At 41.4% G+C, this 23,549-nt stretch overlaps 1 protein-coding gene across 1 annotated transcript in view; it reads right to left on the reverse strand.

Annotated features, from left to right (window-relative positions):
• SPATA16 (spermatogenesis associated 16) overlaps positions 1 to 23,549 on the reverse strand; it is an 83,853-nt gene that overhangs the window by 48,172 nt on the left and 12,132 nt on the right. The window contains 2 exon segments of the mRNA XM_009884512.1: positions 5,311 to 5,400; positions 17,125 to 17,270. Of these exon segments, the coding sequence (XP_009882814.1) occupies positions 5,311 to 5,400; positions 17,125 to 17,270 (236 nt within the window).

Below are 23,549 nucleotides of genomic sequence, written 5' to 3' on the forward strand. Positions count from 1 at the left end.
CCCGCAGCTGCGTGTAGGTGAACTGAGGGGCCCCAGAGGGACTCACAGCATTGACGGATGGTGTGGGGGGGTCTGTTGCTATGACGACTGTGGTGTTTGGCTTTTTTTTTTTCTTGTTTATAGAATTAGATTATTTTGCTTATTTCAGTTTAGGAAAACTGAAACAATGAGGGTAGCGAAAGAATATAAACTTTCCTCTGTTTTTCCAAGAGAAAACCCAGGCAGGATGTGCAGGCGGGTAGCGAGGGTGCAGGTGTCAGCTGGTGCCTCCTCGAGCTTCTATCCCCAACCCCAATTACTTATCCATCCTCGCTTAGTGCTCCTGTCACAAGTGGTGTTCCCCAGGGCTCAGTGTTGGGGCCACTCCTGTTTAATATCTTTACTAATGATCTCAACGAGCGGATTGAGAGCACCCTCAGTAAGTTTGCAGGCAACACCAAATTGGGCTGGAGTGTCGATCTGCTTGAGGGTGGGATGGCTCTACAGAGGGATCTGGACAGGCTGGATCAATGGGTCGAGGCCAATGGTATGAAGTTCAACAAGGCCAAGTGCCAGGTCCTGCACTTGGGTCACACCAACCCCATGCAGTGCTACAGTCTTGGGGAGCAGTGGCTGGAAAGCTGCCCAGCAGAAAAGGACCTGGGGGTGTTGATTGACAACCGGCAGAGTATGAGGCAGCAGTGTGCCCAGGTGGGCAAGAAGGCCATCAGCATCCTGGCCTGCATCAGGAATAGTGCAGCCAGCAGGGCTAGCGAAGTGATTGTCCCACTGTACTTGGCACTGGTGAGGCCGCACCTTGAGTACTGTGTTCAGTTTTGGGCTTTGCATTACAAGAAAGACATTGAGGTTCTGGAAAGCATCCAGAGAAGGGGGCAACAAAGTTGGTGAGGTCTTAAGAATAACTCTTACGAGGAACAGCTGAGGGACTTGGGGTTGTTTAGTCTGGAGAAAAGGAGGCTGAGGGGCGACCTTATTGCTCTCTACAACTACCTGAAAGGAGGTTATAGAGGCGGGGGGTGGTCTCTTCTCACAAGTTACAACTGATAGGACAAAAGGAAGTGGCGTCAAGTTGCACCAGGGGAGGTTTAGGTTAGACATTAGGAAAAACTTCTACACTGAAAAGGTTATCAAAGACTGGAACAGGCGGCCCAGGGAAGTGGTTGAATCACCATCCCTGGATGTATTTAAAAGCCGTCTAGATATGCCCAGGGACATGTTTTAGAAGTGAGCCTGGTAGAGTTAGATAACAGTTGGACTTGATGATCTTAAAGGTCTTTTCCAGCCATAACGATTCTATGATTCCAACTGTACGTTTTGTAAAGCAAAACCGGACACAAAAAGTAACCCAAATTATCCACCTAGCTTTCAGCCACTACATTTTCAAGTCTGACTAAAATGGGATGCAGACCTAAATTCATACAGAGGGCTGAGGTTTACTACTTGCAGAGCTAGTTTGCTTTTCAGCTGATGGGATTATCTATTTTTTTTTTTTTAATGGGAATGTCAAAAAGCTGAGTCAGCCATATCACAGCTATTAAGATGCTAAAACTTCTTCCTCCTTAAGGATTGCTTACCCCTACTCTGTGCAGTCAGATGAATATGAGTTGTTTGTTCTGGCAGAGGGACAGACAGTCTGTTTTCCCCTACATGTATACAACTAATTTCAAATCACTAGTGTTCTAGCTGGTGATAAAAGAGCTATCTTAAGCTTTTCACAGAACACTGTGACACTGTTAAATCAGCACAGCATTTTGATTAGCAGAAAGATGAGAGCTATACAGCTTAATGATAAAAAGGGGCAAAATCCCTTCTTGTACTTAAAACTCCAGTTTCAAAGCAAATAGGTGGCCATATTTTTCTGTAAGTTACAAATCTTTGCCTTACTACCGATTCAAGGCTATTCAGTGTCAGCAATAGCCTGCACTAAAGAAGTAAAGAAGAAAAATTGCTTTCATGCCTTATTGCTCATCTGGTTAGACCTTCTGTGGATGCGTAACAGGCAGCTGTGGGGTCACAGCCTGTGGGCTTGGTGACTTGAACGATGCCCAGGCTGTGATATCTCTTCCTTTAGGAGCTTCGAGGCTCATCCTTGGGTGCATGTTCCCTTTTTCGCACTCTTGTCCTTGACAGCAGGGGCTGGTGGTTTGGCTGCTCTGTCCTTAGAGATACTATGGACCTCCGAGGTTCTTCTGAGGCTTACACAACCCCTTGCACATACACATCCCTTATCTCATCATTCCCTAAGGCAGCAGTCCTTATATTGCTGGGAAGATTGGATTCTCCTTGGCCTTCTCCGACAGCATTTTCTCAGTTTTGTGACAGAAGTGAGCCCAGGACCCTTTCCTCAGCTTTCCATCCTGGTTATTGAGTGATCTTTTGATTGGCTGTGGCCACGTGTCCTTTGGCAGGGTACTTCCAGTAGCTGCTATTGGAGGCTGATCCTCAGCCTAAACGCCTCCTAGTGCCTGAAACTTCCTGGTAACTTCCAGACTAAATTTATATATAATGCATTTATGCCCCTTTGTTCAAGGACCAAGACGGTCTTTCAACTGAAATAGGTTTTCTCCCTTCTGAGGTTTAAATCTTTACTGTGTTTGTCAAGAGCAGTCTCCTAACATCAGGGATACCAATAGAGGAGAAATATATTTACTCTCTGACATCTTAGTGAAAGTGGTTGCAGCACTTTGGAATTCATCATTTGCAGATGCTGTGACCCCACAGTGGTGTTTCTAGGATTGCTTTACAATGCCAAGTGGCCTTAGGCTGCACTCTGCATGGTGGCATCCTATCCCAGTGCCATCCCGAAGGAATCGCTATGCAGCTGACAAAATTCAGAAGCGATGCAGATATGGGCATATCAGACTCCTTACATTAATTCAGACATGCTTGCATTTAGACTGCTTTGTATGCTTATTCTCCCGATACTGGGCAGTACGCATGAAAATTACACAGGGAGCAACTGAGAAACGCTTAAATTACAGTTGACCCCACTCTAACCTATCGCTTTCTCTGAACTGAAGAATTTGGTCCAGTACCTCCTCAGGGACAAAATCTCAGGGGATAGGTTGTGCTCAGCTCAGCTTGATAGGTAGGCTGAGTTAAATGTGATTACGCATGGTGCTTGTGCCGAGCAGTCCTGTTCACAACCACAACTCCTGTGCCGGTACCCATCCAGCGTTGTGGCTGGATTTAATGGACTATGCAATAACTTATAAAGGAAACGAGGGGGTGGGAAGGCTAGGGATACTTAAAAGCAGAAAAAGGAATACAGTGACCTTGTTCTCATGCAAAAAGAAAGCAGAAATCAATAACAGCTTATGCTCAGAAAAAAAAGTTTGTATTTCCAGAAACCTCTACCGAGTATCTGCATGCTATAGTCTGTCTGTAAGGAGCAGAGTACGTTCTGCACCATTAGTGGGGTTCGACTAAGACCAGTGACTCCAGTGAGGTGACAGAAGTAGCGCTAAGCTTAGTTTAACACAATCTGCAGAAGCAGCTCTGCACAGTTGCTATAACACTATGTTAAACTAGGCTAAACTCTGAATACTGCTATAGTCACTGCTTTTGGAACCACTCTGGATTCAGTCTGTCAGAATGTTCCTCTCCTTTACAAAATACATAATCTCATTTAAAATCATCTAGTTTCCTGAAAGCTACTCAGTGTGGGGAAAAAAAGGCTGACGCAGTTCCCTCTTGCCTGCTGATGTAGTAAACTTACTGATTGCTTATCTGCAGTAACACCAACCACCATTTTTTTTATTATTTATTTTTGAAATCATATTTATGAACGCCTTCTTGGTTCATACTGTTTTCTCAAATATGGGCATTTATATGTATTGCTTCTTAGGAAAGATCAGTTTCTGAAAGGGTATTTTTTAACTTTTATTATTGTCACTAATAATCTTTGGTGTGACTTCTTCAAGGGGAAAACCCTCTTTTCCTTCCTGCCCTCCCCAGCAGCCCAAACGTTTCCCCCTGAATTATTTGACCTGTTGGGATACTAGTGAATTCTTGGGCTTGAAAGTATTCTGGACAGGATTTCCCATCTGTCACAAAGCAACAGACTCCCCTAACACAGCTCTAACATGTCTGGCTGATCAGTGGACCTCAACTATTGAGGATTCAGTAGATAATGATTTCTTTCTGAATCAGCACCCCAGCAAAATTTTAGGAAGAAAAAAACCCACTACCAATGAGATACAAAAGGACATCTGGGAACTATCACAAGACTTCAAATCATATTTCTAAGGAAATTTGGAAAATTTGTTTCCTTGTCTTGGGGAACCTTTTTCTTCTCCCTGTCCTGACGTGTGAAAGCTAGTGGAGATTACTTTGACATAATCTCAGTGTGTGTCCTGCAGAAGGAAAGATGCTTGTCCTGGAGTTTGGGCTGAAGTCCAGCACAGAAAATTGAAGTTCATGTTCCCATATCCTCTCTGTAACTCCGCTTGGATAAAGGCTTCTTCCACTCCCCGTACAGACTGTTTTGTTGCTATGTTAACAATTTCAGAGCTCTTCCCACTAGCATCCATCTTAAATGATGAGCAAAGTGACCCCTTCAGTCTCATGCCTAATTCACGCTGACTGTTCTGCCATTAGTTAGCTAACGATTTGTGAAATATTTTGTGATATGCCTTGTGGTCTTCAGCCGAACAGTCCTCTGTAAGTGTCTAATGTAGTGATGATACATAGTAAGTCACCATTGCATTTCTTCCATTTAAGCATGTTAAGTGACTAAAAACTTCTGCTGAATGTTGAAACTTTGAGTTTTTGGCAGCGTTCTTGCAAGCGTACAAGCAGAGCTTCCTCTTGCAGGCTTTCCTCCTGCCAGCAGTTCCCGTTCACACCAGCAATCTCATCAGCTGCACACAGGCTAAATTCTGCAGCATATCACAGTGTACCATGAGATCTTGATGATTTTCTTAAATTCTTTTTTTTTTTCCTCCCATCCACTCAGAGCACACCTGAGCTTCTGCCCAGAAAGCAGGGAGTGGAAGATGCTTGTGCATATGTAGGTTTTGTGCCAGTGCAGCCCTGGGACCTGATCGGGGCTCACCCCTGTGCCCGAGAATGAGTAAATGCTCCTATATGCATTAGTCTAACTGCAACTAGGGACATAATTGGGATTATTCATGTTGCACCAACTGGGAGGACTGGAGCTCTGCTGCATGTGAGATCATATACACAAAGCCAACACAAAGCTCCCACTGATTTTGGAAAAGCCTGGATATAAGATGATATCCTTACTACTGAGAGCTGGAATGAAAGAGATGTAGAGAAAGCATTAGAAATCCATGAACAGCGGAGTACCTTGCAGCTTCGGCGTATCTCTCTAAGCACCTAAACGCAGCAGCTTGGCGCAGGTGGTTCCGGAAATAAGCTGGGTTCAGAATAATGCTCCTTAAAAAGATGAGAGATGGATGAGTTTAGATTTCTAATTTTTAAATCGTTAAAAGCTACTAATAATCAAACTGTGACTAAGATGCATGCTGTATACACTTATTCTATACAACTCAACACTGTATGTCTCAATTGTGATATGAACTATGACTATCTCTTGACAGCTGTGATATATGAACAAGCGTTATTAAAATTTTTGAGGTTATATCATAAATGCACTTTAATTAGGGTTTTGCGTATTGTTCTAGAAAAAAGTTCCTGTGGTAATATTCTATATTGCCTTTGGCTTGTAGATAACACAAGCAAAAATGCTACAGTACAACTTCTTGTTAACCCTTAGCTCCACAAACATGAGTAACAGTTGTCTGACCCATCTACCTGGAGAAGCTGTGCATCTCAAATGTATTTTCACGGTAACGTACAGAAAGTATTTTAAAATCTTCCCCAAGCGATAGGTTCTATGTGGGTGGACCTCAGCATGTTTCTTAGACCCTTAACTTTAACAGATGTAATTCCAGGTGTAACAAATTACAGGCTTTAAGTCAATATCAGAAAAAGAAGGAAGGGTAAAAATAGCATAAGCTAAGCAGTTAGATTAGCAGGCAGGGCAGCCTTCTGAGGTGAGCAGGGGGAGGGCAGGAGTGACAGCTCCTTCTATGTCTAATGAGTTCCACTTGTGAGACCTCCAACAAGTGACTGCCTTCTCTGGTCAGCACTTCTCCCAGCCTTTGGAGAAAAAGCACGTATAGTGTGTCCTGGGATGTCAAGTTTAATATTTATCATTACATACATGTTCTATATAGTAATTAATGGTAGCTTAAGGCATCAACCAATAGATCGACACTACATTCTACTACAAAGAAAACTTGCAAACTGCCTTCTGTTTCCTCATTGAAAGTTTGGAATATCGTGTTAGTATTAAAAACTACCGCTCTTGTCATTTTTAGTCTATTAGTAACTACAGAACTAATCCTTTTCATAACCAAATCACTTATTACAGTTTATTAATTTTTCTTGAAACTATGACATAAATATATATATGTAAACACATTCAGCTGTAAATTCACATTTAGGGAAACACCCAGTGCATTTTAGAAGACCAATAACTGTCTCTTCAGCAGGTATTCAGCACTTGTGGACTGCATGTCAGTGGCCTTCAGAAGGAGCTTTCAAATTAAGTTAAAACCTAGGAGTATCTCCAAGATGTTTAGACTTGTGAATCAAAATAACTCTGCAGGCACTTTCTCCAAGGCGTACCAAAAAAGGCCTAAAGCTCTGAATAGTAACATCTACATTTTCAAGTAATTAGATGTATCAAGGAGTGGATTAGTAGATCAGAGAAGCTAATGATGAGGCCCCTACATCTATATTGTAGACAGTTGGGGCGTTTATTTCAGACCGGACTTAGTCTGTTCCCTTAAACAAAATGCCCCTTGCATGGTGCTCGAAGCTGCCTTGAAGGTCAGCCGTTGGTTTGGGTTCCTGCGCCTTCATTAGGTGCTACGCGTGTTTTGTGCCCAGCTCATGCCGAACGCGCAGGTAGTTTTCTCAGAAATGAATCTAGTTTGTGAGTGCCAAAATTGGCCCGTGAATAATCTAGTGCACAGAAAATGGAGAAAACTGGGTAAAGTGCATCACAACTCTACTATTGTGCCAAACCAAAATGCTGAGGCAGGTGTGACCGGCGACATTTCTGTTCTGGCACAGTAAAGCTTTGCTCTGGAGATGCAGCTCCGCTGAAGACCATTCTGTATAGGAATTAGGAAGCATCTCAGAACCATGGTTTCCCAGTCCAACATTTGAAAACCTGCTCAGAAAAACTGTATTGAGAGAAAGCATTACCCTGCAGGAGCTACCTCTCTAGGAGAAGGTGTGGGGGGAAAAACAGTGACAAATGATATCATGTAATTTAAGGCGTTACTGGAGGAAGTGCAGCCCTTAGTAACAGGGGACACATCTAAACGCGGCACTAAAATACAGTGTACAAAACAGCACGGGATGTTAAATATTAGTTGCTCTTAATGAGGGCAATGAATCACTCTTATCAGTAATGAAAAGATAACGCCAACAGCAAACACTGCAGTTCTCAGCCAAACATGATTCAGATCTGAAGTATAGACAATACTGATGGTCACCAAAACTTAATTTAACCAAAACAAAATCATCAAAACATCAATACTGTCAGCATTTAATGATTTGACCAAAAAAATAATACCTTATGTAGATGACAACTGGTACTTCTGCAAACTATTTTAAAGGAGATTATTGCTGCTGTAAACTGTAGTCAACAGTTGATAATAGTAATATTGATTCCCCCCCCCCCCTCCCCTTCCCTGCCCCCTCTAAGTTATCGGTTCTACAGCCAAGCAATAGCACTACGAAGGGAAAAAATTAAAAAATCAATAATTCCCTGGTAGTTAGCAACACATTTTCTGTAAGCCTCTGAGCAGGATGTGCTGCAATAGGCTTATAACAAATATAGAACTGTGGCAGATTTTCATAGAATTAGATATCAGCTCTCCATTTTCCATCTTGATTTTTTTTACTAGTCTCCAAAAGATCAAGAGCTTCTCTCGATCTATAAATTCTATACTGAAAAATATTATAGCATGCCCTAATAGCTTGAGCAAACATCAGAAAGCTGCCTTTGACTCCTGGCGGTTTGGTTTGATGTTGCTAGGCTCTGTGTAGCCCATACACTAGAAATAATTTCTGCTGTATTACTACTCTACCCAAAAGTAGCCCTTTGCTGTACTGATGCAGCTGCAGTTCAGTAGCCTTTGTGCCGAGCACTGCTAATTTAATGCCAGGTGTGCCCTAAACCTGTGCAGCACTATCTCTTTTGGCTTTTAAATCTGACTCTGGTGTGTTTCAGGTGATTTTGGTGACAAGGGGGGGGAAAAAAAAAACAACACCAAAAACTGAATGAAAATAGGAAGCAAAGGAATTGTACAAACAAAGGTTAAGAGGAAAACCCTAATTCCAGGAAGTTCTCCTTCAAATAGGAGCAGATGGGGGACCCATCTGGCCAGGCAGAAATGTGCCAGGCTGTGCATCCTGAGAACAAGTCCATGCTCCAAGATCCACCTCCAGCCATGAGCAGTCTTGATGCTAGGCTGGTTAATCCAGTAATTAATTAGGAGGGATGTGTTTCGAGAGGGAGGCTTGAAAGAAGAATTAGGAAGGCAAGAGGTGGTGGACACACCGGCTGCAACACAGTCGGGACAGTCTCTGTATGTGGTGATTTGTGCCCTGAGCAGAAGCATCCGTCCTTTGGTCTTTTTACTCATGTGCCTCTCGTGGGAGCTTCAGGTAGGAAAATTTTTGACAGGAAACGTCTGAAAACGGGTAGCTCTTATTTTGCACAGAGAAAACTTTTAATCCACAAAACTGCAAATAAAGTCACTACATCTGAAGATTAAAACTTGTATTCTTGCCAGGTTTTGCCCTCATCTGTCAAATGACTAGGCTAAAGTAAACTTGAAATAGATTTTCATTTATTTTTCATCTTCACTGTAATCCAAAGACTGCCCTGTTAAAAGCCTTTCGTAAATCATTTGGTCAGTTTTTCTCAACAAAACAGTCCTTAAGTAATGCCGTATATCAGCCTCTTTTTTGACATTTTCATTTTTTCATCTTGACATCTTGTCTTAAAAATAATACAGTGTTTGTCCTATTATCTTTTTTCAAACTGTGAGGAGGGGGCAAGAAGGCATTAACTCTCTCCCCATCGTAGTAATTGGAGTATGCGAATCAAAGATGCACACGTCAGTCTGTGGTTTGCCTCTCCAAGTTTTTCTTTCAGTCTTACTGCCCGTATTAAGAAAACAGGTGTGGCAAAAAACTTGGATTGCTACATCAAAAACTCGCTGCTAGAAATCACATCGCCTCTTCTCTAAGGCGCCCGTCCTCTATCAAATTCCTTCCCAAACGTAACGGGGATTTAAACTCTAATCTGACTGACATGAAGAAGTGCCTCTGTTACTATCCACCACATCATTTGTGTTTGGCCTTTATAGGCCAAGAAAAAGTCAATGAGATGATTCTATAGATGAAACAAGTGAAAAAATACACTTCACCACTAAAGCTGATAAACTCATTTTTCTTGCTAGTACTGTGAGTAAAAACTAGCTTCTTCGTAGAGGTGCAGGCACTGTTTTCTTTAATTAGACTGGCAGAAGCTTTTTCTTTTTCTTATTTGTCTGTGCTTTCCTGTGATCCAGTGTGGTCTTCTGTACAAACGCATTTTAATAGTCAATTAGAATTGACCATTAGAGAGGAATTAAGCGATTTATCAGAAGTAAAAATTCCATGCTAAAGCGATACGTGCCTCTGCACGGGGAGATGGAAGCTGGCACGGGTCGGGATGGAGGGCACCGTGCTGGCACGTCCGTGTGTCGCTAGTACAGAGTGACTGTACAAATGTAGTCTCTGAGGTGTTCTTCACCACAACTTTAAATACAGTGTCAGTGCAGAGAGTGTCAGCTGGTATTCAGCAGGAGCATGTATTCAGCTGCTGTAGACTTATACAATGCTTCTATCTTCACTGAATACTGTCAATCAGTACAGCTGATGATCCTGTCCTAATATACTTACAGATGAACCTGACAAATGCTGTACAATTGCATTGAACCTCAACTTTCTTCTTTTTCTTAGTTTCATCTGTATGGCAGGTAGATTATTATCTGCAGTACTAGTCTTACATCTGTTTGAGTCTGCCTTGCTCTGTTCTGTGATCCCAAGGGCTGGTTAAAGAGTTCAGCTCTAGAGGCAGACAAACTCCTGAAACTCAAATTTCTGAACACTATGGCAGCCAGGAATCAACCTCATCATATTTTCCTGCGAGTTGCATAGTGCAGCTATGTTACAATTTTATTTAAGTTGTACTTGAGGACCTCATGGTGGTACGTTTGCTTGCAACCAATTTTGTATTCTAAACTGCTTCTCCTCCCGGTGCTGTCGTAGGGAAGTAAAAGGGATGTGTCTTGGATACACAAAAGCCTGCCGGCTTCCTTGCTCTATGTGTGAGTTTACCAAAGCTGCTGCCCTGAAGCAGGGGGAGAAAAACCCCTCCCTGTTACAACAAGCTGGTGGAAATATTTGGTAGGCTTGTGAAAGCAGGCATGCAGAAGTCCTCTCTCCCAGAAGACAAGAGTGCGTGGTTTTGGTGCTACTGGGCATTAAAAATTAAACGGAGAAGTGTCTGTGGTGAGGAGAGCCACCTGAAGGGACGTGTGAAGGAGGAGAGCCACCTGAAGGGACGTGTGAGGGAGGTAGAGCCTTTCTCCAGAGCTTGGGTTCAGTCTGTTGGTGGCTGGACAGTTTCAGACCCATTGGTCCATGAGGAGTTTTCTTTCTGTTGCCACCAAATGTCTGGCTGTGACTGCGCCCACCCTGCCCTGCACTTGGGGACCTTTTTTGCCTGGCGTGAGTGCTCTGGTCCCTGAAGGAAGGAGCACCCGTCCCTCCCTGCCCTGGCCACTCCTTTTAGAGAAGTGACGTGCAAAAATAGATAACATCTGTGTTGCAGAGAAAAAAAGCTGGAGGACAAAGAGGCCAGGACTACTTGGTAGATGTACAAAAGTAACCACACCGAATATTGTAAATCTGGCAGAGTTCAGAATGGGTCTTTTTGGTAACCTGATAAATCATTAGGAATCCCTTCTAATAGAGTCGTCATCACCGAACCAACCAAACAGCTGCAAACAAAGACAGAAAAGCTTCTACCAGACTTAGGTGGATCAAGAAATGGGACCAAATCCTCCTACACTGAAGGAGGATGCCTGACTTGTCTCTGTGCAGTTGGATTTTTTTCTTTTGTACAACCAATCAGAAATAAATGCAGTTACAGCATCTACGGGAGAGGACCTTCAGTGCACAGAAGAAACCATCTCATGAAGTTTTCATATCTAAACAGACAGGAAGGGAGGAAGTGTGGGTTCCCAAAAAAGGTTTCACACAACGCCTTTTCTCTGTCAGTAAAGTGAAATATAACTGCCATGCTAAAAGGTTTTGCAGCAGCAATTTGCTTTGAATTGCAAGCATAAGATAAATGTGCTATACTGGTCTCGATTCCTCAGCTGTGAAGGTGGTAAAAAGGAGAATGTTCTCTGGTCCAGAACAAAAAGATATTTAGAAATATCTTGTTTCAAAGCTCCCAAAACATCTTAACACAAGCGGAGATAGTCCGCATTTTCTGTCTTGTTTGCATAATGTTCTGCCCACTCTCTTTCCAGAAAGTACCACTTTCTTGACCACCAAATTTTCTGATGCCATTAGGACTGCTGTCACATCTCAACTCTTATAAAACAGTTCAGTGTTTCTAGACTTTTCCTTCTACAAGGAACTGTTTCTTCCAGGACCGCTTTTTTGCCCCCCCCTCCCCCCCCATCCCCACCTCATATGCCTTTCCTTAATACTATCCCACCACACGTTTTGTAGATAAATGTTTTGGCAATACAGCATCATCAAAGCCAAGAGGAATACAGCCTTTGACCTCAATGGAGGAAATCTTAGCCCATAAAGTAGGAACTATCTCACTGATACACCAACCTGGAAATAACATGTGCTTCAGAGTTCAGATTCAGAATCCAGAGAAAACGCTTCTCATTTAAAAAGTAATAAAAGGTTGAAGTACATAGAAATATTTGAAATTCTGCATGAGAAGGAATTATTTTTTAAGAGTACTTCTGGTTTATATTATCCAGAGCATCTCAATGGAGTAGCTTTGTATTAATAATATCTCATCTATTATGTATATTGCAATATGCCTAACACAATTGCTAAAGTAATTAGGTGCTGCTAATTCTTCTCTTTCTTTTTCTTCCCTTTTCTGAGGAGGTAAAGTGATTAGGAGACTAGTTTAGAGCAAAGTATACTTTACATGACAGAATTCCCACAGATTAGCAGCATCAGCCATTATGTTTCTCAGTTTTCTACTTCTACCTAAAAATCTATGCCTCTCTTGAGCTCTTTTTCTATTCTGTCTCTATTTTAATGCCCACTGACTGCGCTGTATCATAGCATCATTGCATTATTTATTTTTGATTATTTAATATTTCACTAGAATTCCATTCTTCAACTTACTTTAATATAGTCGTCTTCTAAAGGTGCAAAATAAGGAAGCTAGGGAATGAAGAACTAGCTGAATATTGAATTTTGAGTCTGAACGTTCTGAATTAATCTGGATTAAAGAGTCCTGATTTATCCTGTCTATAATACACTGACCAAGTTTTGAGATGCCTTTTTTTCCTGACAGATATTGCTTAAAGCTTGATCATTAATAATTATTTTAAACCTTTTGTAAGTGTTCGAAAAGTCGCTGGGGAAAATGCAGAGGATTTAGAATTAAATCTGTGAGGCTTCAGCTGTTTTAGATTTTTTCCCCACTGTGCCTCCATAAGAGATACCCTCTGTTAAGTCATCACTAAAGCAATCGTGTACTACTTAACAGAGGTGCTATTTTCTACTTCATGTGTCTCCCTATGAATTGTGCAAAAGGCATTAGAGAGCCCTGCCTTCCACCGAACACATAAAAAGGCATAGCAGAAAAAGCCTTACAGATTTATTACATTCTCTATGCATTGCCTTTCTGGGAGGGAGGGAGGGAATTGGCAGCGGGTCATGCTGCGGAGCAGAGTCTGCAAGGACACAGGAAAATCTTTGCTAACCCCCAAAGATTTTCAATAGCTCCGTACAGCAGTCCTCATTATCATGAACATATTTTTCAGGCTTTGTTTGGAGGTAACGTTAAAGAAACCTGCCACAATGTCCGATTCCCCTTCCTCCCCTCGGCCCTGATGTCCACAATTTCCAGATCAAGGGAAGAAGGGCAGGGAGCAAAGCCCAGGGATGCCCTGGGAGGAGGCAGGTCACAAACATCCTTCCAGATGGCACTTCCCAACGCGTCTCCCGCCACCAGCCGCGGGCTTCCTATGGCCCGATGGCAATCCCATTGGGCAGAGGTGTCACACTTCCCCTGTGGCAGGCAGCTTTGTTCCCCTGCTGAGGAGCTTATTTCCAGAGGAGTCCTATGGCACCAGCAGCCCCGCTACAGCTGGGCAGGGAGTGGTCAAAATTAGGCGGAAAGGAAACAAAATGCTTTTTGTCACTTGCTGCTGGGTAGGTGATGCTAACTTCTTCCACATTTTCTAGTGCTGGATCCGTGTACAGGATCTCTATGAACAGCAGCAGAACTGGATCAAACCACGTGTCTCATTCTTCAAATCTTGTGTGCCATGAGGACCGTAGCGGCTGTGGAAGTGTATGTGCAGCAGTAAAAAGCGTATTTCCACCAGAGAGTTTCTGTGTTATTTTCCCATGTGCAAACAGCAAGTCACATGGTGTCAATGCAGATGTATTTTAGCTTGCTTGGAGGAAAAAGGGAAAATAAAGAAACTGTGAGGGGAGATCGAGTCTCACCAAGAAAGCCATGAGTTATCCTGTTCTGAAGGATCCTCTGTCTTCAGTTGTCATGGAGTTCAGCATCGCTCTCTCCAATTTCAAACAAAATTGAACCTTAACTTTTGCAGTGCTGTGTACGTGATGCACCATGGGTTGTTTTTCCACATGCGACTGCAGCTTTATGGATTTCTCTGTTGGGCCTGGCCCTCTGAAGAGCAGGCGTAATTGGGGGACTGCTCCACTGAAACGCTATGCTCTGCTTCAAGATTGTTTTCTTTTGGGGCAAAAATTCAACCACTGACATTATTAGGCTGAGCAACATAAGGCCCAAGTACTAATCTGAGGTTTCTTAGTCAGTTCTTGACTTCTCAGACCTTCACTGTTTTGCCATCTGCTATAATTGAAAATTGCCTTCTGCAACCAAAGGGAAAATCTAATTTCTCAGCAAGCCATATGGGGTTATTAAGATCATTAAACCCTGGTATGCCATAATGCCTGGGCCAAAAGGACCACAGGGCATGTAAATATTGTGTGATTCATTTTATAGCTTCAAATTGCAAGTTAGGAATTATTTTGATGGCTATCTTATGATGAAAAGTGGTGGTCAAGTAGCTTACTGCAGATGTTGCTTGGTGAGGTCAATCCATGGCATGTTTGTTCAGAGCTGTGACGGATGAGAAGTGGTTTTAATAGTGTTTGATTGCAAAGGGTAAATCTTTTGTACCAACCTGACAAATGATCAGAGCCCAGCCAGTGTCCTCAGTTGTGCCAGTGATGCTAAAGGCAGCCTTAAATTCTGATATTAAGAAACCAGAGAATACAATTTCTACTTCAGGAGGACCCAGATCTGGCTTCTCATGCAGGATCTAAAGCTGGTGATGCAAATTGTACTCCTTTTCCTTTCTTAAGAATGGGAAAGCTATTCTCCTGCAAATGCCTGTTCTTGAACACTTTAAAACTGAGCTGCAGGAATTTTTCTTTATTTTCTCTGTTTCTCTAGTTGTGATGTTTTGTAAGATTTCTTCATAGCAAAACCCACTTCTATATATTTGATACAACTGTGTGTGAGAATGTTAAAGCTGATTTTTGGTTAATAAGACTTCAGAAATGAATGCAGGAGCTGTGAAATTTACATGAAATTAAAGAAAGAATAGTTCAGTAAATGCAAATAAATGCGGAAATGAATATTTTAATTTGGATTCGTGATTAATGCCAAAGGATTACCAGCAAACCATTACAATGTGGTGATGACATAAAAACTCAATAGGAATAAAAATTCTATATGCACTAGTTAACTGATGGCAGTAAGCTATTTTTAGTAGGAGAGCTCGGAGTAATTTATTTGTCCTTTTTTTTGAAAAATATAGTTATTGATTATATTTCAGGTTTTGTCTTTATGTTAATTATGTCTTAGAATATTTTTTACTGGTATACTATTGTATCCGTTCCTGCATTTTACAATATGACAACCATGGTCAGTAGATTTATTCCCATTCTGCAAGTCAGTAAATGAATTATTTGGAAAATAGGCATTACTGATTGCCACTTTTCTGTGTGCTATGGAACTAGAGTTAAGAACAAATAGTTATAATTATACATAAGAAAGAAGAGTGAAGTATTTTTTTCCTACTTCAGTTTTCCAGTGATCTCAATCTGACTGCGTTTATTTTCTCTGTAGGTCATGGGTTTCTGTAGGTCATGGTTTCTGTTTTAAGACAATTGAAACCAGAGCATGTCTGAATAGACTTTTGTTTCTGTAGCACTGGGGTCAACAGATCTTACTATTTTGAAATCACGATAACTTAAAGGAGGTAAAGAAAAGTCTTTTCTGTTCTAATTGTATTTATACTGTTCAAAGAGCTTCCTTCTTATTTTAGCATTCTTGGAAATCACAGTTAGAATGAGAGAGAGATCATCACCATTTGTCCAAAAGTTGGGAGTCCAGTCAAACTTTGTATATATGTATTTTTTTTTTCCTAATGTGGTCTTTGTGAAGCCTTGAAAGAATGTGGTTGGTTTTTAGTTTGCATGAGGAGTGTGTATTTTGGGTGGTGTGGGTTGGTTTTTTTTTGTTGTTGGTGTTGGGTTGTTTCAGTGTTTGTTGTTGTTGATGTATTGTTGGGTTTTTTGTTTGTTTGTGTTTTTAAACGGGAATCTCACAGTCTTTCCCACTTCCTATGCTTTGGCTCACCTAGCAGAATACTTCACGTAAAAGGAATACAGTTTGTATGCCTGCGAGATGTGCCCTGGGAGCGCACCCAATGTTCTCTCGCCACTCATGGGCCTTCAGGCCCCCAACCCAGATGGTACTTGGGACTACTCTGAAGGGTGTACCCCCACAATGTGGACAGGCTCCAGGCAGGCATAGCTTTATAGACAAAAAGTGCTTGGGAAAGGGGTGGAGATGGGTGGGGAAAGGAGATGAAGACTTTTTCATTAAGTCAGGATTCTCAGACTTCCTATGATTTTGCATGTAACTAAATGAACCTGGTGCCGTGATGGCATCACATTTCTATACCAACATGTTTTTCCTCGCCACTCTCTCCTGTACATTAGGCATAAGCATGTGGTTCCTCTTTTGTTGTGTCTTCTCTTTTGTAGCTACATTCATTTCAGATGATTGTCTGAAAAAATCCTCGCCCTGCGCTAATTGCAGTGTCCATCCTAATACATCTCACATAAGGGAAAAAATGCACAGAGACCTCAATAATGAAGTGTTGCTGGTAGGACGTGCATGCGCTTAACGGAAACTATCGTTATGCCTGAATGCTAATTAAAGGCAGAACAAACCCAGCAAAATCCTAACTCGCCTGAAACTAATAGGAATTTCATCTCCACCATGTGCAAGTTTTGTTTCTGGTTTTGTTATGCATTGCTGGTGGTGCTGGTCTTTGATGTGGATCACAAGTGAGCCCATGAAGGAATTATGTAATGAAAATAATCTGAAGTCATCCTTGATCTAATCTGGCTTGAAAAAGATTAAGAGCTCATAATATCGTTACTGTCACATAAGGCCAAGCATGTTTATATTCGTCTAGCTTCAATCTTAAGGGTGCCCTGAACTATGTACATAACTCACCTGCAATATCCTCATCTAATGGATTATCAAAACAGTAAACATATATATGGCTATTGTGGGTTAATGTATCAAATTTTGAGAATTAGTCTGCTCTAGACATCAACGCCATGTTTAAGTTGTATTTTATTGATTCCTCTTTTCTCATTATTAGACTGATTCTTCCTACGTAGGATTTATTCATAGTCTTTGTTTAATTTTTGATTCCAGTCTTAGCAGCATATCTAATCAATGTTTATTTTTACCTGTGTGAATGATTCAGAGCATCGTCAGGCTTCTTCAGTTTTAAGTAGCAGGCTACAAGCTTTGTTTCAATAAAACTGGTGATACTGGAAATATCTTCTGGAGATGACTCATAGGCACTGTCTATAGCAATACCTTTACTGCAAAGCTGTACAAGAAACAAAACCATTATTTACTAATGTTATAGCACACCTTTTGTTAGGTAGCAATGTTTTTGTAACTGTTAAATGGAGAAAACGGACTTAAGTAAAATATACCCTGATTTTAACTAGTGTTAGCACTGCAAAAATGAGTACAAATAGATGTGAACTGAGGGAGCTGGTGGAAGTGCTCACCAAGCCGCTTTCCATCATTTATCAGCACTCCTGGCTAACCGGGGAGGTCCCGGTTGACCGGAGCTTAGCAAATGTGACACCCACCCACAAGAAGGGCTGGAAGGAGGATCCAGGGAGCTACAGGCCTGGCAGTCTGACCTTGGTGTCGGGTAAGATTATGGAACAGATCAACCTCAGTGCCATTACATGGCATGTACAGGACAACCAGGTGATCAGGCCCAGTCAGCATAGGTTCATGAACGGCAGGTCCTGCTTGACAAACTTGATCTCCTTCTATGATAAGGTGACCCACTTAGTGGATGAGGGGAAAGCTGTGGATATTGTTTACCTGGGCAGTCAAGAGAGCAGATAATAAGCTAAAACCTAAAAGCATTATTATGAAAGAAACAATTTTCTTCCCCCCATTTTCAAAAATAAAGGCTCAACTTCAGGCTCCCAAAATCCATGGCTATCTTGAGATCGAAGTTGAAGGAGGAGTCTCAGACAGCTATTTACTTGTTTCAGTAAGCCAGTGGTGACCTTTGGTGTAGGCTCTGCTGCCTCTGTCCCACAGGTGGGACAGAGAGAGATACAAGGCAAGGAAACCAGAAACTCTCCCCCTCATTTAATGGGAGGACTTGTCCCTCCAGAAGCCTTGTATAGAAAGTAAAAAGGTTGAGATCAACCATTTTTCCCATCTTCTTGAGCTGTATAGAATTTAGCAGAGAGAAATATCATATTTTCTGTTTAAAATTATACTCTTTTCCTGATAGATAAGTTGCCTGCTGTTCATCACAGCCAGTCACTTTCTCATTAAATAATGTTCTGTTACATAATGTTCATCATTAGAATTAGATAATCCACAACTCCTTAAAGTTTCAGAGAGCACTGGCAGGGCTACGATACTGGGCAGGACCACCTTTGGTCCTCAAATCTTTGTTTCATTAATCTACAGGCAACCTGATTTTGTAACGCCAAAGATTAGTAAAACTGAGCTTTTAGTTCTTAAGAAAATTCAACTGTAAGCAATTAGATATAACGGTAAAAAAACAGATTAAGTCTAAGAACCTTGTCTTTAAGGACAATAACCATATAGTGCTACTAATGAAAATGCAATTGAATGTCCTTTGCTTGGATAAACAACCCTAACAGGATTGTTTAGTGTGCAATGATTTCGTCTAAGTGACTTCACTGCGAATCAGCTTTAAAAGTAGATTTCTAATAAAGATTGACAAATTAATATTTATCTAGGCTGTGTGCTTAAACTCCTGGATCACACCGAGACCAGTGCCGAGGACCCTTATGGCACTGATATGCAACTGCAGCCTAATCTGGATGAACGCAGCCTCTGCTTTAAAGGGACTCTCGCTTGAGTGCAGTTTTGTCAGTCACCAAAGCTGGATCTGGCCTGTTTGTCTAGCTCCTCATCACTAATGAGTTTCGTTATAATAATTAGTTTCTTGTGCCTACGTGGTTAAAATCTGGTGGTTGATCTTTAGGAGGTGCAATGTCAACGCAGTAGCTTGAGCTATCTTTAGAAGATTAAATCTGTCAAGAATAAAAGCTTTTCTATATATGTGTCTTTCTTCCTCCATGAAGGAGGATAAAAGGAAGAAGGATTATAGACCCACATCCACACTTAGCACCGACAAAGCTAACCCTAGCGTTAAGATTTTTGTGCATTGGTTAGAGATCAGCTCAATTCTTTACAGGCAACAAGGGTCATTCAAAGAACTGTCCCCCTAGTTCAGGTGTGGTAAGTATGGGTTTTTTTTTTCTTTCACATCCCTTCTCTGCTGAGCGAAGTTACACAGTGTATGTAATAACACCCATACATTTAAGAATTTCTATCATCTTGTTATCAGTAGAAGTTATAAATCAGAGAATTCATCACTTTTAACTTTGCTCATGGTGCCGTATATATCTGCTGAAGTGTCTCTATGGATAAGACGTGCTCTATGTAGCTAAAAGACCCAGAGAATTATGTTCACATCAGTGAACATAAAAGTATCATCAAGTTTTTCTGTAATAACACTTTTCAGCTGAATTGGCCATGCCGTGACCTCTGTTAAATTTATGGGAATGAGAGATTTGAGGCTACTCCTTGGACTTTCAAGTTCTTGAATGATTGTGAGAAGAAAAGAATCATTTAGGGATCCCTTCAGTATAAAGTGCTGCAATTCAGAGTTTCCTCGAGTCTTACTGCTGAAATGAAGAGTTATGTTTAGACCTGCGTAACCCCTCAGTTATCTTTGACAAAAACCAAGACATGAGTCTCTGCAAACCATATCTAAACAGATAAGGATTCAGGAAATATGTTTAAATACAGTGAAGATTGGGTTCTGCCAGGTCTTCTCTAAGACATCTCAGAATAAGAGTTCAAAGAAGCGAATAATAATCCTTAATCTCACAAAATCAGTGTAATATTTTAAAGGGTTTTGCCTGTGTTTGTGTCCATCTAGGCTGTACGCTTTTTGTGTCCCAAACTCTCTCCTGATTTTTGTGTGGCATTTCTGCAGTGGATAAACGTGTTTGAGAGAGACCTCTCCACACTAGTTCCATATAAACAACAGCAACATGCACCAAAAGTAAGATTCAACTTAATTTTACAGAAATAACTCCTTCTGTACTAAGTTGAAAGGTTATAAACATAAAAAATAGCCCTGGTATCAGTGAGATGCACAGTTAAATGTACTCGCTGGTACGAGGGACTTTTTTGGTAGCAATATAGACACCACTGGAAAGGTTTGCTTTGAGCGAACTATCTCAGCGCAGCCTGACAAGGACATCATCGTTTTCCAAGCTCTGATGGAGATGATGCCCTTTGTGTGTGGTTCTTCACCCTTTACTGTCTTTTACTGGCCTTTCTGATAAAAGGACTTGGCTATGCAACAGGAGGACTGTTTCCTGGAGTTGTCCTTTCTGCCACCGGAGGTTGAGTCTGATGGCGTTTTGGGGGGTTGAGGCAAAGACAGGGCCCGGAAGGACCTGAGAAAGCTCATTTGGGGAAGTTCCCAGGGGAGGAGTTAGGCAGGAAGGAGGCAACGAGCTGGGATTTTTGCAGCACAGATGGGGACATGAAGAAGAGTTATAGAAAGACTCACATCTGAGTTTCAAAGGGGAAAAGAAAAAGGAAAATGTCCAAGGGATCCAAAGGAGCCTCTGCAGCTACAGATTGTTGTAACTTTGGGAAACCCTGCTGGACTGAGAGCAAGGGAAGAAGAAAGGCTGTGCTGTGCATGGGCATAATGAGCAGGGAGGAGACTTGTTTGCGATTTTCATGTTTCACCCAGCAGAACTGAGTATTCTTTATCTTGCTGTGGTCTGCGGTCCACTAACACTACCTTTGAAGATCAAAAGGGCTGTTGGTGTTTTTGGAGTGCTTTAAGTAAAGGGTAAAAGCAGCTCCATCTCACTCCTCTGAATACCTTAAGGTCTCACCACCAGGACATTCAAATACAGATGTGGGCTTGGAGGGGCAGTTACATTTTGTACCATTGAGAGTTTCTTTTCCCAGAGCTACGTTACAGAATTTTATTTTCATTCCAAAGTGGGAAATCTGGGGGTACATTGGTGAGCTTTTGGTCTGCAGGAATCTTTGCCATTGTCTTAAAGGTTATAGAGGCTATGAAATGGAAGCAAGCAACTTAAACATTTGAAGCTTTGCAGCAGGTTAAAAACCTGCAAAGTACCATTTTATGTCCTTTACCATAGCTAGCAAATTTTTTTACTTTCAAACTTAGTCTACCTGGGAGTACCCTTATCAGTAGTCAGGAATATTTTTCCAGAAATAATATTAAAAAAAAAAAAAATCCTGCCAAGGGATATTTATATTTTCATAGGGGCCCTTGTTACAACTGGAGGGTATCGTGCAGGTTTTGTGTACGTGCCTCCTCTAGAAGACTGTTGAGTTATCCCATCCAAAGGGTTACCAAGTGTATAAATGAAATGTAAGGAATGAAAGCATTACCTGCAATTTTTGTGTTAGTGGTGAACTGACACTAGTTATGTTATACTTTCACCGACAAAGGAGGTTTCTCTTGCAACGTGTAGGACCCTATAAATATATTACTGAAACCATGGTCGTATAAATGCTTGTGATAAAGTACTTTGCCAAAGGTCACAGAACAAGTCTGTGACACTGTGAACTTAGCATAGATCTTGTGGTATTATGGCTTTAATTTTGGCGGTAGCAAGCAAGGAAATTTTATGAGTTAAGACCTCCCAGGCATTAGCTAATAAGAAAGAAAGGAAAAGACCCCCTCAAGCCCCCCATGGCTTCTGTAAAAGCCCAGTGGAAATGCTGATCGTTAAGGTGGCTTCCTAGTTAGCGTGTGTGTAATTTGGAAGAATAAAATTAGAGTTCTGGTGATCTGTACATTCGTGCTTTGAAATTGTTTTCACTGAAAACAAGGTGAAAGGTTCAGGTGTAAGAAACTGGTTATGGTAACAGTTTATTAATCACTACTATGGGTTTGGTGTATGTTAAATTCAGGAATATGGGTGCCTTAAAGAAGAAGATGCCCAATAGAAATCCATCTATGCGTGTGGCTATCAATACATATTTGGTAGCAAATTTAGCTTGGGACAACAAGTAAATTTGGTCAGATGGTGCACAGTAATAAGTTTCTTTGGCAAATTCCATGAGATCACTCATGAACGGTTGAGAGGTAGCTTGAATACAGCAATAACCTCCCAGACCTGCTGATTGTTTTGCTTTTTTTTCTTTTTTTCTTTTTTTCTTTTTTTTTCTTTTGCTAGCAGAGGAATGTTTAATCATGCCTCTCTGTTTTAAAGATAAATTTGTGGTTTTCCCTGGAGTGATTTCAGAGTGGCTCATCAGAGGGACAAACCTGAAAAGGCAAGAAATATTTAATTAGTGCCTTTTCTTCTGACTAGCCAACAGTCCTAACCAGATGCCTTCACTTCAGAGCCATCCAAGTAATCAGCCTGGTAACGTCACTGCATTGCACATCAGGCACCTGGCAAGTTGAACACTAACTGCATCCCAGAAAATGTCTGCTAAGGAAGGCGACTTCTGAAAATAACTTTCAAAGCCTGAGAGCAAGCCTTACACAGGCTGAAAACAAACTGCTTTTTTTGTATATCGCACTGTAATCCAGTCCTTACAACTGTTAGGCACTATCAAAAATACTGCAGGAAAGCAGCACAATAAAGAACAAGTTAATGGCAGTTTTGTCTCAGTGGAGAGGGGAAAAAAAAATCTCAGTATGGAGAACAAAGGGAGAGAGGATTTTCTCTCAATGATATGATTTCATGCAGCATAACTTTCCAGCTTCTATTCAAAGTCATACTGACATCTTGGTATGCAATTGCAGTCAGCAGAGCAGGAATTGTATATAAAACCCCTGCCTTTATTGTTAATGAGATTTGTGTAAATAACTTGCTAGAAAACATACTGAAAAGATATAATTCAGCACTAAATATGAATGCAGACGTCAGGTAAGACGAACTAAATTTACTAGGCTTCCTGCAGCTTGCTCTGCAATGGATAATTCAAATAATATGTACGTATGATATTTCTGGCATATTAGCTGCTCTATGCGGAGTTAGCACTGGATTCTGTAATAGTAATGTGTATGTGGGACATATTTGCTATCGGGGGGATATTATTGGTTCCACAGTACTGGCTGAGAGCCACATATACCTCGGGTGTGCCAAGTTACGAGAAATGATCCCTGTTTCTATTGAGAAAACCACTGTTCGCCAGAAGAACATGGATCTGGTGAGTATTGACATTAGCAGCTGAATTTAAGAGGCTGCTCACCCTCGCCGTGGGGTCTGCTGGGGTGGGCTTCAGCCTGCTCTCCCCACATTTCCATTGGGGTTATCTTAAGCCCTGTCTATGTCTAGGCTTACATTCCTTCTTCGGCTACAACCAGCCTTTTTGCAGGAACCAGAGGTACAGGGAAGGGGTTTGGGAACCAGGTGGAGCAGAATGTTAGAGCAGTTCAAACCTAAATTTTATGCTCCCCAAAGGCTGATGGGTTTTGCATGTCTGTGACTGTTTTGGCCTTTTTTTTTGGAGACAAGAGCTCTCTGCAAAAATGAGATTTCAAGTGCCCACCAAATTCAGAGGATACAGCATTTTA

The sequence above is a fragment of the Charadrius vociferus genome, unplaced genomic scaffold, assembly GCF_000708025.1.
Source record: "Charadrius vociferus isolate BGI_N301 unplaced genomic scaffold, ASM70802v2 scaffold104, whole genome shotgun sequence".
Classification (NCBI taxonomy): domain Eukaryota; kingdom Metazoa; phylum Chordata; class Aves; order Charadriiformes; family Charadriidae; genus Charadrius; species Charadrius vociferus.